This window comes from Balaenoptera acutorostrata, chromosome 11 (genome assembly GCF_949987535.1).
Source record: "Balaenoptera acutorostrata chromosome 11, mBalAcu1.1, whole genome shotgun sequence".
Classification (NCBI taxonomy): Eukaryota; Metazoa; Chordata; class Mammalia; order Artiodactyla; family Balaenopteridae; genus Balaenoptera; species Balaenoptera acutorostrata.
In genome coordinates this window covers 102,512,785-102,524,891 of record NC_080074.1, presented here as the reverse complement: position 1 = coordinate 102,524,891, position 12,107 = coordinate 102,512,785, and the positions used below count along the sequence as shown (strand labels likewise).

The 12,107-nt window shown below is 52.6% G+C and overlaps 1 protein-coding gene across 5 annotated transcripts in view; it reads left to right on the top strand.

Annotated features, from left to right (window-relative positions):
- The first annotated feature begins 3,578 nt into the window (after window positions 1-3,578).
- The window catches only part of KCNA6 (potassium voltage-gated channel subfamily A member 6), a 37,131-nt gene continuing 28,602 nt past the window's right edge, over window positions 3,579-12,107 (top strand). For 2 of the 5 annotated variants that reach the window (XM_057557676.1, XM_057557679.1), the window contains exon 1: window positions 3,579-8,312. In XM_057557676.1, coding sequence (XP_057413659.1) covers window positions 3,628-5,211 — 1,584 coding nt within the window. In that variant the 5' untranslated portion in view covers window positions 3,579-3,627 and the 3' untranslated portion in view covers window positions 5,212-8,312. Of the gene's footprint in view, window positions 8,313-9,955; window positions 10,038-11,727; window positions 11,811-11,970; window positions 12,047-12,107 lie in introns of those variants that run through there. The other 3 variants (XM_057557678.1, XM_057557677.1, XM_057557680.1) reach the window with 3 other exon arrangements.

The following is a 12,107-nucleotide window of genomic DNA, read 5'->3' as shown; positions in this document are numbered from 1 at the left end:
AATTTCCCAACCACCCTCTTCAAAGCAGAATCCCCAGGTTCATTTCTGACTCAGCATCCCATTTATTTTCATCAGAGCATTTACTACAATATGTAAATATCTTCTTTATTGTTTACTGTTAACATTTTCTGTCTAGAATGTCATGTATTTATTGCACGAAAACGTAAGCTCATAAGACCAGATGGGTTGTCCGGATCACTTCCAAATCCCCAGCACCTGGCACATGGTGGGCACCCACTAGCTTCTCAATGAAAGCTTGTTAAATAACTGAATGGTTCCTACCATTAGTGAAAATGTCTCGATTTAGATACAATTAGAAAAGCTTATGGTTTCATGAAATTGGGGCTCAGTGAACTCTGGGGAAATGTTCACCAGTCACTGGAGGTGGCGTTGCAGTCTATGGATGGGGTTATTCCTCCTGTCTTCCTTCACATCGGAACTGGCACTTCCGAAGGTGTGATTTTACTCATCCTTAATATTTGCTTGAGAGGAAAGATCTAGAAAAAAGGGCTTTTCTAAAGCTAAGAAACGAGTCTCTTTCACAAAAGAACTAAAAACAGAACTCTGATTCATGAACTTGCTAATGGGTTTTCCCTCCAGGGGAAACTCCTCGTGCACAGTGAAACCTCTCTTGGGGCAGAGCCTTGTGGGGTGCAGGTCAAAGTAACCATGCAGCATCAGCTCTGCCTGTAGCTTGGCAGCCTTAACCCAAGTGGTATTCAAAGGGCTGTTCCCGCCACCACGTTAGACCGTGCCCCCTCCTGGCAGAATGCAGGTTCCTTCCCACGTTTCTCCAAGGTTTGTTTGGAAGAGTTACTGACCTAGTTGATAACCTTGTGGATAAAAATGGCAATGATGAAAAGAAACATGCAAATGAACATTTCACTGTAAAAACTGACCACCAAAGACGACAAAAGGGATCATGAGTGAGTCAATTTACCACCCAGAAAAGAATTACAGATAACTGGACATGGGTAAAAAAGAGTATCTTCTATGTTATATAATACTTACATTATATGATATAAGTGTATCATATAATATATGATACACTTATATCATATAACACAGGTTATATGTAGGTTCCCTTTCTTTCCTTAAAATATTTCTTTTTTAAGAAATAGGTTCTTAAAAAACCTATAGGTGTTTTAGATTCCCTTTCTTTCCTTAAAATATTTCTTTCCTTTTTTTTAATGGAGCAACTTCATAGTGCAAAGTTTAAATTGATTAATTACAGAGCCTGTGAATAGGAAGAATATTGACTGAGTGACTGGGTACACTTGCTCTCTCGCCATTCACTGAAACATGCAAGCTGAGAGGAGGGAGTGGAAATGAATAGGATAAGCAAAGAAAAGAAGCGGAAGAACGATTGCCCTGCAGGCCTGGTGAGGGACCGGACTGGAGAATGAAGCAGTGATATGGCAGCCTGTCTCCTACCCACTCACCACTTGACCTCTGCCCTAAACATCCAGGACACTTAGTTCCCTACTCCCCATCGCCCCGCCCCCAACACCTCGCTGGGAGTGAATCACTGTGGTTTTAAAACACTCCATGCGATACAAAGAACTCTCACATGAATCTTGTGGTTTGAGAGTACCTTTATGTATCATTTCCAACAGTATCATCCATGAACTCTTACCAATGATCTAAGAACACAAGAACCTACACACAAACACCTTCTGGTTGTCAACAACCTATTTTGTCCACAGCCACCCCAAAAGGAGGAAAATGAAGCACAGAGACGCAAACGTCAACCCTACCTGGCAGTGGCAGTGTGAAAAGATCAGACCAAAGCTCCCCCAGCAGACCCCAACCTGTCTGATCCAGTGATGGAAGACGATAGGGTCTCTGGTAGAAATGGATGGAAAACCATTCTTACCTCCTCCCTCCTGGAGAGTTAGGGGAAGAGTCTCTACAGCAAACTTGGGTCCCTACCCAAATACTGCCAGGTGGGTCTTCGCTGTAACATTACTGAGGAGCAGAGGCCGCCCTTCTCATAGGATTGTGAAGAGTGAGTGAAGCGGTGCAGGTGAAGCACCTAGAAGGTGGCCGGTACGTATTAAGTGCTCAGGAAGTGCAGCTGTTAGTTTAATCAACATGACCTTTCCACTCCCCCCTTCCCCCTGTTCTCATTCACTCCGGATTCGTTCCCAGGGAGGCTGGGAGCTGATGAATTCCAGGATGTACTTCCCGGGGCTACGCTACCTCTGAGATACCACCATCTTGTGGTTCTTTCTTCACTGGGGCTGCTGCCCAAACTCCCAGGACTCCCTTGGAAAACTTCTGTTGGAAAAGGCAACCAGCGACTTCCTACCCTTTTCCCTGCAATCACTTTGCAATCCTAGGAGAATGGCGGCCTCGCGCTCCCGGGTTTGCAAAGGGAGGTATGGGATTCTCTGGGGACTGACGTTGGAGTTACAATTTAAATTGGAAGCTCTCAAGACATCAAAACATGCTTCCTCAATTTTTTTTTTTTAAGTAGAGATTGGAGAAGCTGGCAAATAGGTCTTCGTAAATACAGAAGGACAAAATATAATTTGATTTTTTTCATTAAATTTCTGGGTGAGTGGAGGCCCAGAGCTCTGTGCCATGGGGCGGGGAGGGGGGGGCGGGGAGGGGTGTTTTCTTATTGATGAGATGCACTGCGCAGGTCAGCTCCCGAAACCGAAAAGAGAAGAGCGACTTGCCGGGGCGGGGGGGTGTGGCATTAGGGTACCTGCGCCTGTTTAGAGGGCCCTGGATGTGGACGTGCGGGAGGGAGAGGCGTGCCAGGAGAGCGCGGGAAAGATTACTGGAGAGGTGAGGGTGCGTCCGCTCGCCGCGCCCTGGCTCGCGCGGCCCCTGGCCGGGCCAGGGGTGTGATGCGCGAGTGGGGTGGGAGGGGGCAGCAGGCGGGGCCTGCCACGTCACTTGGAGAGAGTGTGTTGGGAAGGAAGGGCAGAGCGGAGAGCCGAGCCGCTGCAGCTGCGGCGGCTGCAGCGAAGGCACAAGGGCTGGGGAGGTGGGTCCGCGCGCCCCGGCGCCGGGGCGGCCCCAGGGCCCTCTCGCAGGCCAGCGGCGCGGCTCGGAGGGAGGCGGTGGCGGCCGCGGCGGCGGGAACGGCGACCTTGGCCAGCGGAGCCCGCGGTGGCCGTAGGGCGGAGGCCGAGCCCCGCCAGGCGTCTTGGCCGAGCCGGAGGGAGGCGCATCTGGCGCTCGGGTCCCAGCGGCGGCCGGGGGTCTGGAGCTGCTGGAGGAGCGCCGCGGGAGCTGGGACGTGCTGACCGGTCTGGAGTGCGGACCCCCGCGTCCCGGAGCCCAGTCTGGGGAGGGGCGGGGGCGCGAAGCCGCGCTTCTTTCCTGGCGTCCAGCTGCACACGCGCCAGGCTGCGGTTCCAGGTACCACAAGCTCTATCTAGCATCGGGCGCGGATAACTAGGGGCGCGGAGCCGAACCTTCCGCGCCCAGGTCACCTCCCCAGACCTAGCCCGGCGAAGACCAGGGCTTCGGGGCTTAGGGACCCGACGGCGGTCGTACCGCGAGCCCCACCCCGAAAAGAAGGCGCCGCCGAGAGCTGGGAGGCGGCGCCGCGCCCGGGAGGTCGTGTCGTGGGCGCCGTCCTGGTGGCGGGGAGCGCACCGCGGAGGGGACATGCGATCGGAGAAGTCCCTTACGTTGGCGGCGCCGGGGGAGGTCCGTGGGCCGGAGGGGGAGCAACAGGATGCCGGAGACTTCCCGGAGGCCGGCGGCGGCGGCGGCTGCTGTAGTAGCGAGCGGCTGGTCATCAACATCTCCGGGTTGCGCTTCGAGACGCAGCTGCGCACCCTGTCGCTCTTCCCCGACACGCTCCTGGGGGACCCCGGCCGCCGCGTCCGCTTCTTCGACCCGCTGAGGAACGAGTACTTCTTCGACCGCAACCGGCCCAGCTTCGACGCCATCCTCTACTACTACCAGTCGGGGGGCCGGCTGCGGAGGCCGGTCAACGTGCCGCTGGACATCTTCTTGGAGGAGATCCGCTTCTACCAGCTCGGGGACGAGGCCCTGGCTGCATTCCGCGAGGACGAGGGCTGCCTGCCCGAGGGTGGCGTGGACGAGAAGCCACTGCCCTCCCAGCCCTTCCAGCGCCAGGTGTGGCTGCTTTTCGAGTACCCGGAGAGCTCAGGGCCCGCCCGGGGCATTGCCATCGTCTCGGTCCTGGTCATCCTCATCTCCATCGTCATCTTTTGCCTGGAGACGCTGCCGCAGTTCCGTGCAGATGGTCGAGGCGGAAGCGATGGTGGTGGTGTCTCCCCAGTGTCCCGGGGCAGTCAGGAGGAAGAGGACGATGAAGACGATTCCTATACATTTCATCCTGGCATCACCCCCGGGGGAATGGTGGCAGGGGGCTCATCCCCACTAAGTACTCTTGGGGGCTCCTTCTTCACCGACCCCTTTTTTCTGGTGGAGACGCTGTGCATCGTCTGGTTCACCTTCGAGCTGCTGGTGCGCTTCTCCGCCTGCCCCAGCAAGCCGGCCTTCTTCCGCAACATCATGAACATCATCGACTTGGTGGCCATCTTCCCCTACTTCATCACCCTGGGCACCGAGCTGGTGCAGCAACAGGAGCAGCCGTCAGCCAGTGGAGGCGGCGGCCAGAACGGGCAGCAGGCCATGTCCCTGGCCATCCTGAGAGTGATCCGCCTGGTCCGGGTGTTCCGCATCTTCAAGCTGTCCCGCCACTCCAAGGGGCTGCAGATCCTGGGCAAGACCCTGCAGGCCTCCATGCGGGAGCTGGGTCTGCTCATCTTCTTCCTCTTCATCGGGGTCATCCTCTTCTCCAGCGCCGTCTACTTCGCAGAGGCTGACGATGATGATTCGCTCTTTCCCAGCATCCCGGATGCCTTCTGGTGGGCGGTGGTTACCATGACCACGGTAGGTTACGGGGACATGTACCCCATGACGGTGGGGGGCAAGATCGTGGGGTCGCTGTGTGCCATCGCCGGGGTCCTCACCATCGCCCTGCCCGTGCCCGTCATCGTCTCCAACTTCAACTATTTCTACCACCGGGAGACGGACCACGAGGAGCACGGCCAGTATACCCACGTCACCTGTGGGCAGCCGGCCCCGGACCTGAAGGCAGCTGACAGTGGACTTGGCAAGCCTGAGTTCTCGGAGGCCACCCGGGAGCGGAGACCCAGCTACCTTCCCACTCCACATCGGGCATATGCCGAGAAAAGGATGCTCACTGAAGTTTGATGGATGCAGGCCGGGCCTGCACGGAAGGAAGACACTGAGCAAACCATCCCTTAGGGCTCCTTCTCATTCTCCACCACGCGCACCCCACAGCTCCAGGTGACTTCCTGACTCCCTCCCCTACACCCAGTGGCTGGCGCCAGGACCACACACCTGGACTCTCAATCTTGTTACTTGACCCCTGCAGCATCCAAGGTGTTTCTCCATCTGAGTGACATTTTCGAAATTCTAACGGTGCCACCCATTCGTGTCCATCTTCTGTCACATGGATGAGATTTCCATCTGACCTTCCCTCAAGACTCTGATTTTTCATGTCTGGGACTTGTAATATCTCTAGGAAGAGCGGTGTTGACAAGATGGAAACCAGGCATACTTGGGTCCTTTTTCCCCTTAGCATCTGTGGCTTCGGGGCATGCCCCTGGCTTAGCCTCTGGCCACATGGTAACCGGCAGAAACACGGGGACAGAAACAGTACTCCTTCTGTTGTTTTCCTCCAGCGCCCTGTAACACTGGCTGGTCATCCTGAAGAGGACCCCTGGGAGAGCCTTCAGCTGCCCAGCCTGAAAATATGCTCTTCATCTCTAATCTTGGATGCAATTCGAGAAACTACAATTACACTTGGCCATTTAGAGGATATGAGAGTCAGTTCTGGACCAAAGGGGCCAATGGATTCTTCCAGGTGTGATCTGGCACTGTAGACATCAGTCTTTGGTCTCCACTTAGTTCTCCCCACTCTGATCCCCTGACTCTCTCTAGCTTCCAGGAAGGCTGCTGCTCAGAGCCAAATACTCTACCTGTGCAGAGGAACTGGCAAAGGGGAACCACAGAGCTGGGAGAAATGGCTGAATATAATGAAGCACCTGGCTTGACCGCTTATCAGAAGAGAGGTGCTACGGAGACAGTGCCATCTCGGGGGGCAGAGGAGTCTTCTGCTGATAGCAAATTTCTCTCCCTCACTTCCCCCGACCCTCTCTAGCCCTCCACCCTTCTTCCTGGGAGTCTGACTTAGGATTGCTGTTGAAGGCTTTCTAAAGCAGACTCCAGCCTAAACCCACAGACAGGTAAAAGCACACATTGGATGCTAGCGTGGGCTTTTTTTTTTCTTTTCCATTTTGTGGGCAATGAGACAGGTGGTTTAGAGTAAGGAGGAAGCATTATTCCTTTGCTGACAGCCTCACTGTTAGAGGTTTTTGCTGAGTCAAACAAACATTCTCCTGCTCTGGCCCTGGAGCTGCAGCCAACAGCTCTCACTGGTAAGGTGCCACCTGGACCAAGTCATCTTCTTCCGCTGTGAACCCGTGTTTCTGTCCCCTCATCACATTGTCATTCATTTGTTGCCTTGATCAACTGTGATGCACTGTTCTGAACTCTCCTGGGTACAGTTCAGAAACTGAAAGGACTGTTAACGAGTTTTTAATTTTATAAACCAGGCTTTAAGGCTCCTTGATAAGAATTTTTAAAAAAATCTTTTCTCAAAGAGCAAACTTATGAGGGACGGCCTCTTGAGGGTTTTCTTGAGAGACACTGTCCGGATGTTGCCACACTTTACAGGGTAACTTGGGTGTCACAGTCCCTCTTTGTGCCTCAGTTTCCCCACCCATTCAATGGGAACATTCATGTCTTCCCCCCACCCCCACCTCATGGGGAATGGCCCGTGAACTCATCTGGGAGGCTGGGGATGACGCTATGCAAATGTGTGAACTTCCGTAATGGTTTCTAGTTCATTACCACGTTCCCCCATCTCCCATAGGCAAGGCCTCCCCTGAGAGTTCCTGCCTTGGATCCAGAGCCCATGCACAGGCCATTCTGGGCCATTAGCTCTTTAAATCCCTCCCTAGCCTCTTGAACTGGGCCTTGGTCTTTCTTCTTACCCTTTGGCAAGGAGGATACTCTTTGGAGTGATCCAGTGGGATCCTTTTAGGGCCAGACACCATCATCTTGATTGGGAGCTTGGCGTCTCCAAACCTGAAATGCAGTAGGAGATGCTCATGATTCAGACACTTGCTCTGAGGCCATAAAGTGCCAGGTTTCCAAATCTCTTCTGGAATATTAACTCCTGGCAGTTCGGGGGAAAGAGAAGGCCCACCCAGAGGCAAAAGGAATGCTCCCGGCGAGGGTAATGTTGGCACACGTAGGCGTGTGTCTCTGTATGTATGTATGTGCTCATCTTCATCACCATTTCCTTTTCAAGTCAGAGCGTGCCCGAAAGTAAAGGGTTTATGGAGAGCTGGGCTCTCCAGGGACTCTGGTTGCCGTAGCAACCTTCCAGACTGTTCTCTCTATCTTCTGATTTGGGCAGCCAGGGAGAACAGGAGACTACGTATTCCCAGCTGCTGAAAGGGGGACGCCTCTCGCATATGGGTTTAGGGGCTGCTAGGGCTAGGACAGGGGTGCGTGACCTTCAGAGAATGAAGGGGAAGCAGGTCCCCAAAGCTTCCCATCTGGACCTTTCTTCCTGGTTTCCCCACCCAGTCATTGAAGCTGCCTCATCCCACCCCTGAGTCTTCAGAAACTTGAATGCTAAGCAACTGCCGGTTAAACCAATGTCCATATTATGTTTTTTGAAATGGCCTTGGAGGGGACTAGCTTCTCCAGAGGCAGTCAAGCTGGGCCTGGCCAAGGGTCGTACTCGTTTTAATCCGTAATAGCACGTGGGGAGCACTCACGTCCTCGGAGAGAGGCTCCGCCCAGCCCCAAGAGAGACAGAAACGATGCTCCGTCTTCCCAAGGAACAGTCTAGCGCTTGGGAGGGATCTCATAGGTGGTTCATCTTAAGATGTGCAAGAAACACTGAGAGGCTGTGACCTGACCTAGTTCCTGTGAAGGATTCTGCCAAGTGAACCCCTCTGACTCTGAGCCTCTTGATGTGGATTTTGCTCCCTGAGCGCCGAGACAGTCTGTGCCCGGTGTTGCTGTGACAGCTGGGGTGGCGATTTCGCAGCTGCCAGCAGAGGGGTTCAGGTCATCGTTACACCTGACTCGGGCCCACAGGAGCTCCCAGAGGTCTTCCTGGATCTGTGAAGCTCGGCTGAGACGTGGGAGATTTCGTCCTGCCAGATCAGCCCCAGGAGAGAAGGGGACAGCTGGCCGTCTTTGCACCCGAGGTAGGTTCTGTTGGGGAATTTCGTTCTGGCTCAGTCCTTCAGGCCAAATGAGAACAGGGGTGGGGAGGGGCAGAGAGAGGGCGGGAGAGAGTGTGTTTGGGGGAGGATGATGGCTTTGGTTTCCTTTCCTCAGTGGCCACCTCGCTCTCTGTGTTTTTGTCTGCATCTACTTTACTCTCCTTCTCTGTTTCTGTTCCCACACTGCTACCTCCCTCCTTCATCCCCTTCATATATATATATATATATATATATAATTAATGTATTTATTTTGGCTGCGCCGGGTCTTTGTTGCGGCATGCATGTGGGATCTAGTTCCCCGACCAGGGATTGAACCCAAGCCTCCTGCACTGGAAGCATAGAGTCTTACCCACTGGACCACCAGGGAAGCACCCCCCATCCCCTTCTAATCACCCCCTTTTCTCTGTATTTACCCCTTCCGTCTTCTATTGAGTGTCACTCTCTCTGCCTTTTGTTTTGTTCTCACATCTCTGATTTTCCCCCATCTGCTGTTTGAATCTCTTCTTCCTCCTCTGTGTATCTTTCTCTCTGTCTCTCTCTTACATTCTCAGGGGCTGGGAGCACCTTGGGGCATTTCAGCTGAGATTGCCCTTTGGACTGTAAGACGGCTGTGACCTAGGGTGTTTGCTCAGGAGGTTGTTCTCCAGCTGGAGGACCCCCTTTTTCCTGTCATCTTGGTACAGCATCCTTTCCTAGGGTACTCATCTCTGTGGGCAGAGTCCTGAGCTTCTGGAGCAAGGTGAGATTGCTGTGGGTTTAGGAGATGTCTCGGACAAAATTTCTTGAATCTGCAAGGATAAAATAGAGAAGGAGAGAGAGAGAGAGAAGGCACCTGAGAGCAATACATTTCAGAGAAATACTTTGAAATGGCCTTAAGGAAGGGTCCCCCAACCTTAAGAAGCTTACAGAAAGGTTCAAGACAATGGCACAGTGGAAAAAGTGAAATAAACACAGAAGAGAGGGCTTAGGAGGAAGGCATAGAGTGGAATTAGACTAGAAAAAGTCTTAATTCAAGGGCGACCTTCTGACTGCCCTTAATTCACTCGAAGGGTCTCAGAGCTGTCTCTCTTGTTCACTGAAGGCAGAAGAAAAGCAAAGGACATAAACGTCAGTGGTGCAAGGTGCGGGGGACACTCCTTGGCATGATGGGTTAAGATTCACCAGCCGGTCCGTAGGGAGGCTCGTGCATCTCCTTGCTGGAGGTAGTGTAGGCTGAGTCCCACCTGCATCAGGATACCAGGCGGCTTTTGGAGGGTAAGGGACATTCTCTAAAAGAGGATTGTGGTGACAGTTGTACAGCTCTATAAGGCAACCCAAAAACGTCACTGAATTGTTAAAAAAAAAAGTGACATGAGACTAATAACCTCAGAGTTTCACCTCTTGTCTGGGAGATGATTTGGTTTTATAAATCTGGAGGTTAAGTCTCTCTAAAGATGGACCAGACTGCATATTCAGGATGGAGTGACAGTTTTTTTTCTCTGCCACATGGGGACACTTTAGAGCTTTCATGCAGTTGCTGCCAGCTCCTCCCTTCCAGTGCCAAGAACTGTTTGTTTTCTTTTGTCTTGAATTTTGACAATGAAACCTTTGTGGGACTGACATGCCCCTTTCTTTTTGCTCTGAAGACAGGCCAAGCCATTCCTGGTCCGTGCAGAGCCTGCTTAGCATGTACTGAACTAGGATAAGCACGTTGGATGTGACTCATTCATGACAGAGGATGAAGGCAATGAACTCGCCTCCCCCCCCCCCAACCCCCCTGCCAAGGGGTTTATACTTTGCTGGCAAAAGAGAAACAATCAAAACCTCACAGACAAACGCAGAAAACTCCACCTTATCTCTGTACCTGGAAACTCAGAATTCCTTAAGAAATTACACAGGAGTCAAGGTGTTTTTCTCCTGGCCTGGTCCCCACCCTCCAGCCGCTGATGGGTCCCCGCAGGCTGTGGTGCTTCCAGGAAATAGAAGAAGTAGGGGTGAGAGTCTTCCCTTAGCTCGTCCTCCTCCAAGAGTGCTCATGGGATGTCATTCCTCTCTCTCTCTCTCTCTCTTTTAAAAAAATATTTATTTACGTATTTGGCTGAGCCAGGTCTTAGTTGGGGCATGCATGTGGGATCTAGTTCTCTGACCAGGGATCGAACCCAGGGCCCGTGCGCTGGGAGCGCGGAGCCTTAGCCACTGGCCAACCAGGGACGTCCCTGTCTTTGCTCTCTTGCGCTTACTTGCCTTCCGCTCGCGAATCCCTTCCTTCACCACGACCCCCCGACCCCCGCCCTGGCTGCTTTTCCTCACATGACACGTTCCGGTCCTGCTGTTTATCATGCCTTCTCTCCGCTGGCCGAGGCCTCGCTTTTGGCAGTGTTTTGTCCCCCGGCATCTCTCCAGAAATGCCAGGAGAGATTTCCAGGGAACACCGTCCTCCCGGGACAATCTGGCTGGGACCGCCGGGCCGGCTCTGATTGGTTTTGACTGTGCGTTATTGCCCCGGGAAGCAAAGTTTGGTCTAATTCTAGCTTGTCAAGGTCACTTAGGGAAGGAAAAGAAATCCATTCTTTAAACCAAAAGATTTCCTCTCTCCATCCCACTTGACTCCGGGCTGCCCCGGGGTGCGCGGCTCTCTTGGACCAGAGTCAGACTGGAGCCTAGGGCTTTTCGGGAAAGGGGACCTCTGGATGCAGACCACTGGGCATGAGGACAGATGGGCTCTTAGCTCTCGTGTTAACCATGTCTCCCGATGAACCACTTTCCTGTTCTGGGCTCGAGGTCCTTGTGGGGTTGGAGAGGGTAATTTCTTTCCCTTCCTCTTGCTCTGAACTCCTAGAGAAAGGCATTGATACCACCCCTTGGTCCCATATATTTTTAAAAATTTTTATTGGAGTCTAGTTTATTTACAATGTTGTGTTAGTTTCAGGTGTACAGGAAAGTGAATCAGTTATACATATACATAGATCCACTCTTTTTTAGATTCTTTTCCCATATAGGTCATCACAGAGTACTGAGTTCCCTGTGCTATGCAGCAGGTCCTCATTAGTTATCTTGGTCACCATCCCCTTGGTTCCCTAAAGAAGGAGTGGAAACCTCTCAGTGAGCACTTGGGAAAGGTTATCCAAAACAAGTGACTGCTCGTTCCCAGAACAAGAGAGAAAAAAGAGGCAGACACCCTAGTAAGTGCCATCAAGACTGGTCTCACCTTGGCTGTCACCTAACCTATTGGGGGCCTAGCCCTGATGGGGTTTATGACAATTTTTTAAAAATGTATTTTATTGAAGTAGAGTTGCTTTACCATGTTGGGTTAATTTCTGCTGCACAGCAAAGTGAGTCAGTTATACATATCTAGATATTCTTTTTCATATTCTTTTCCATTATGGTTTCTCTATGACAATTTTTTCTTCTTTTTGAGCACACCTCCGACCTCATCCTTGCCACTGTGGAGGGGCTTTTCCTTTAGTCTGTCCCGCGCCTGGCGGACACTCTTTGCCCGGCCCTAGAAACATCCTGGAGCCTTAAGCGGCCTCTGTCACAGGTGCAGGGAACGCAGACAGACCCCGGCTCTTTGGCGAGAGTGAAACCAACATCTCCAAGGAGCCTGCAGCCGTGCTGTCTGCGGCGCTGCTATTTTTGACACGCTTGCTCTCGCTCCCAGGACTTGACAACCGTGGTTTCCAGGAGACAGACAAACCCGCTCTTGGCAGCAGAGACATCGTGCTTTGGAAAAAAAAACACAGGAAGACAGTCCCGCGGCCAGGAGGGGCCGGGGCCATGCCTTCTTTCTCCTCCCGG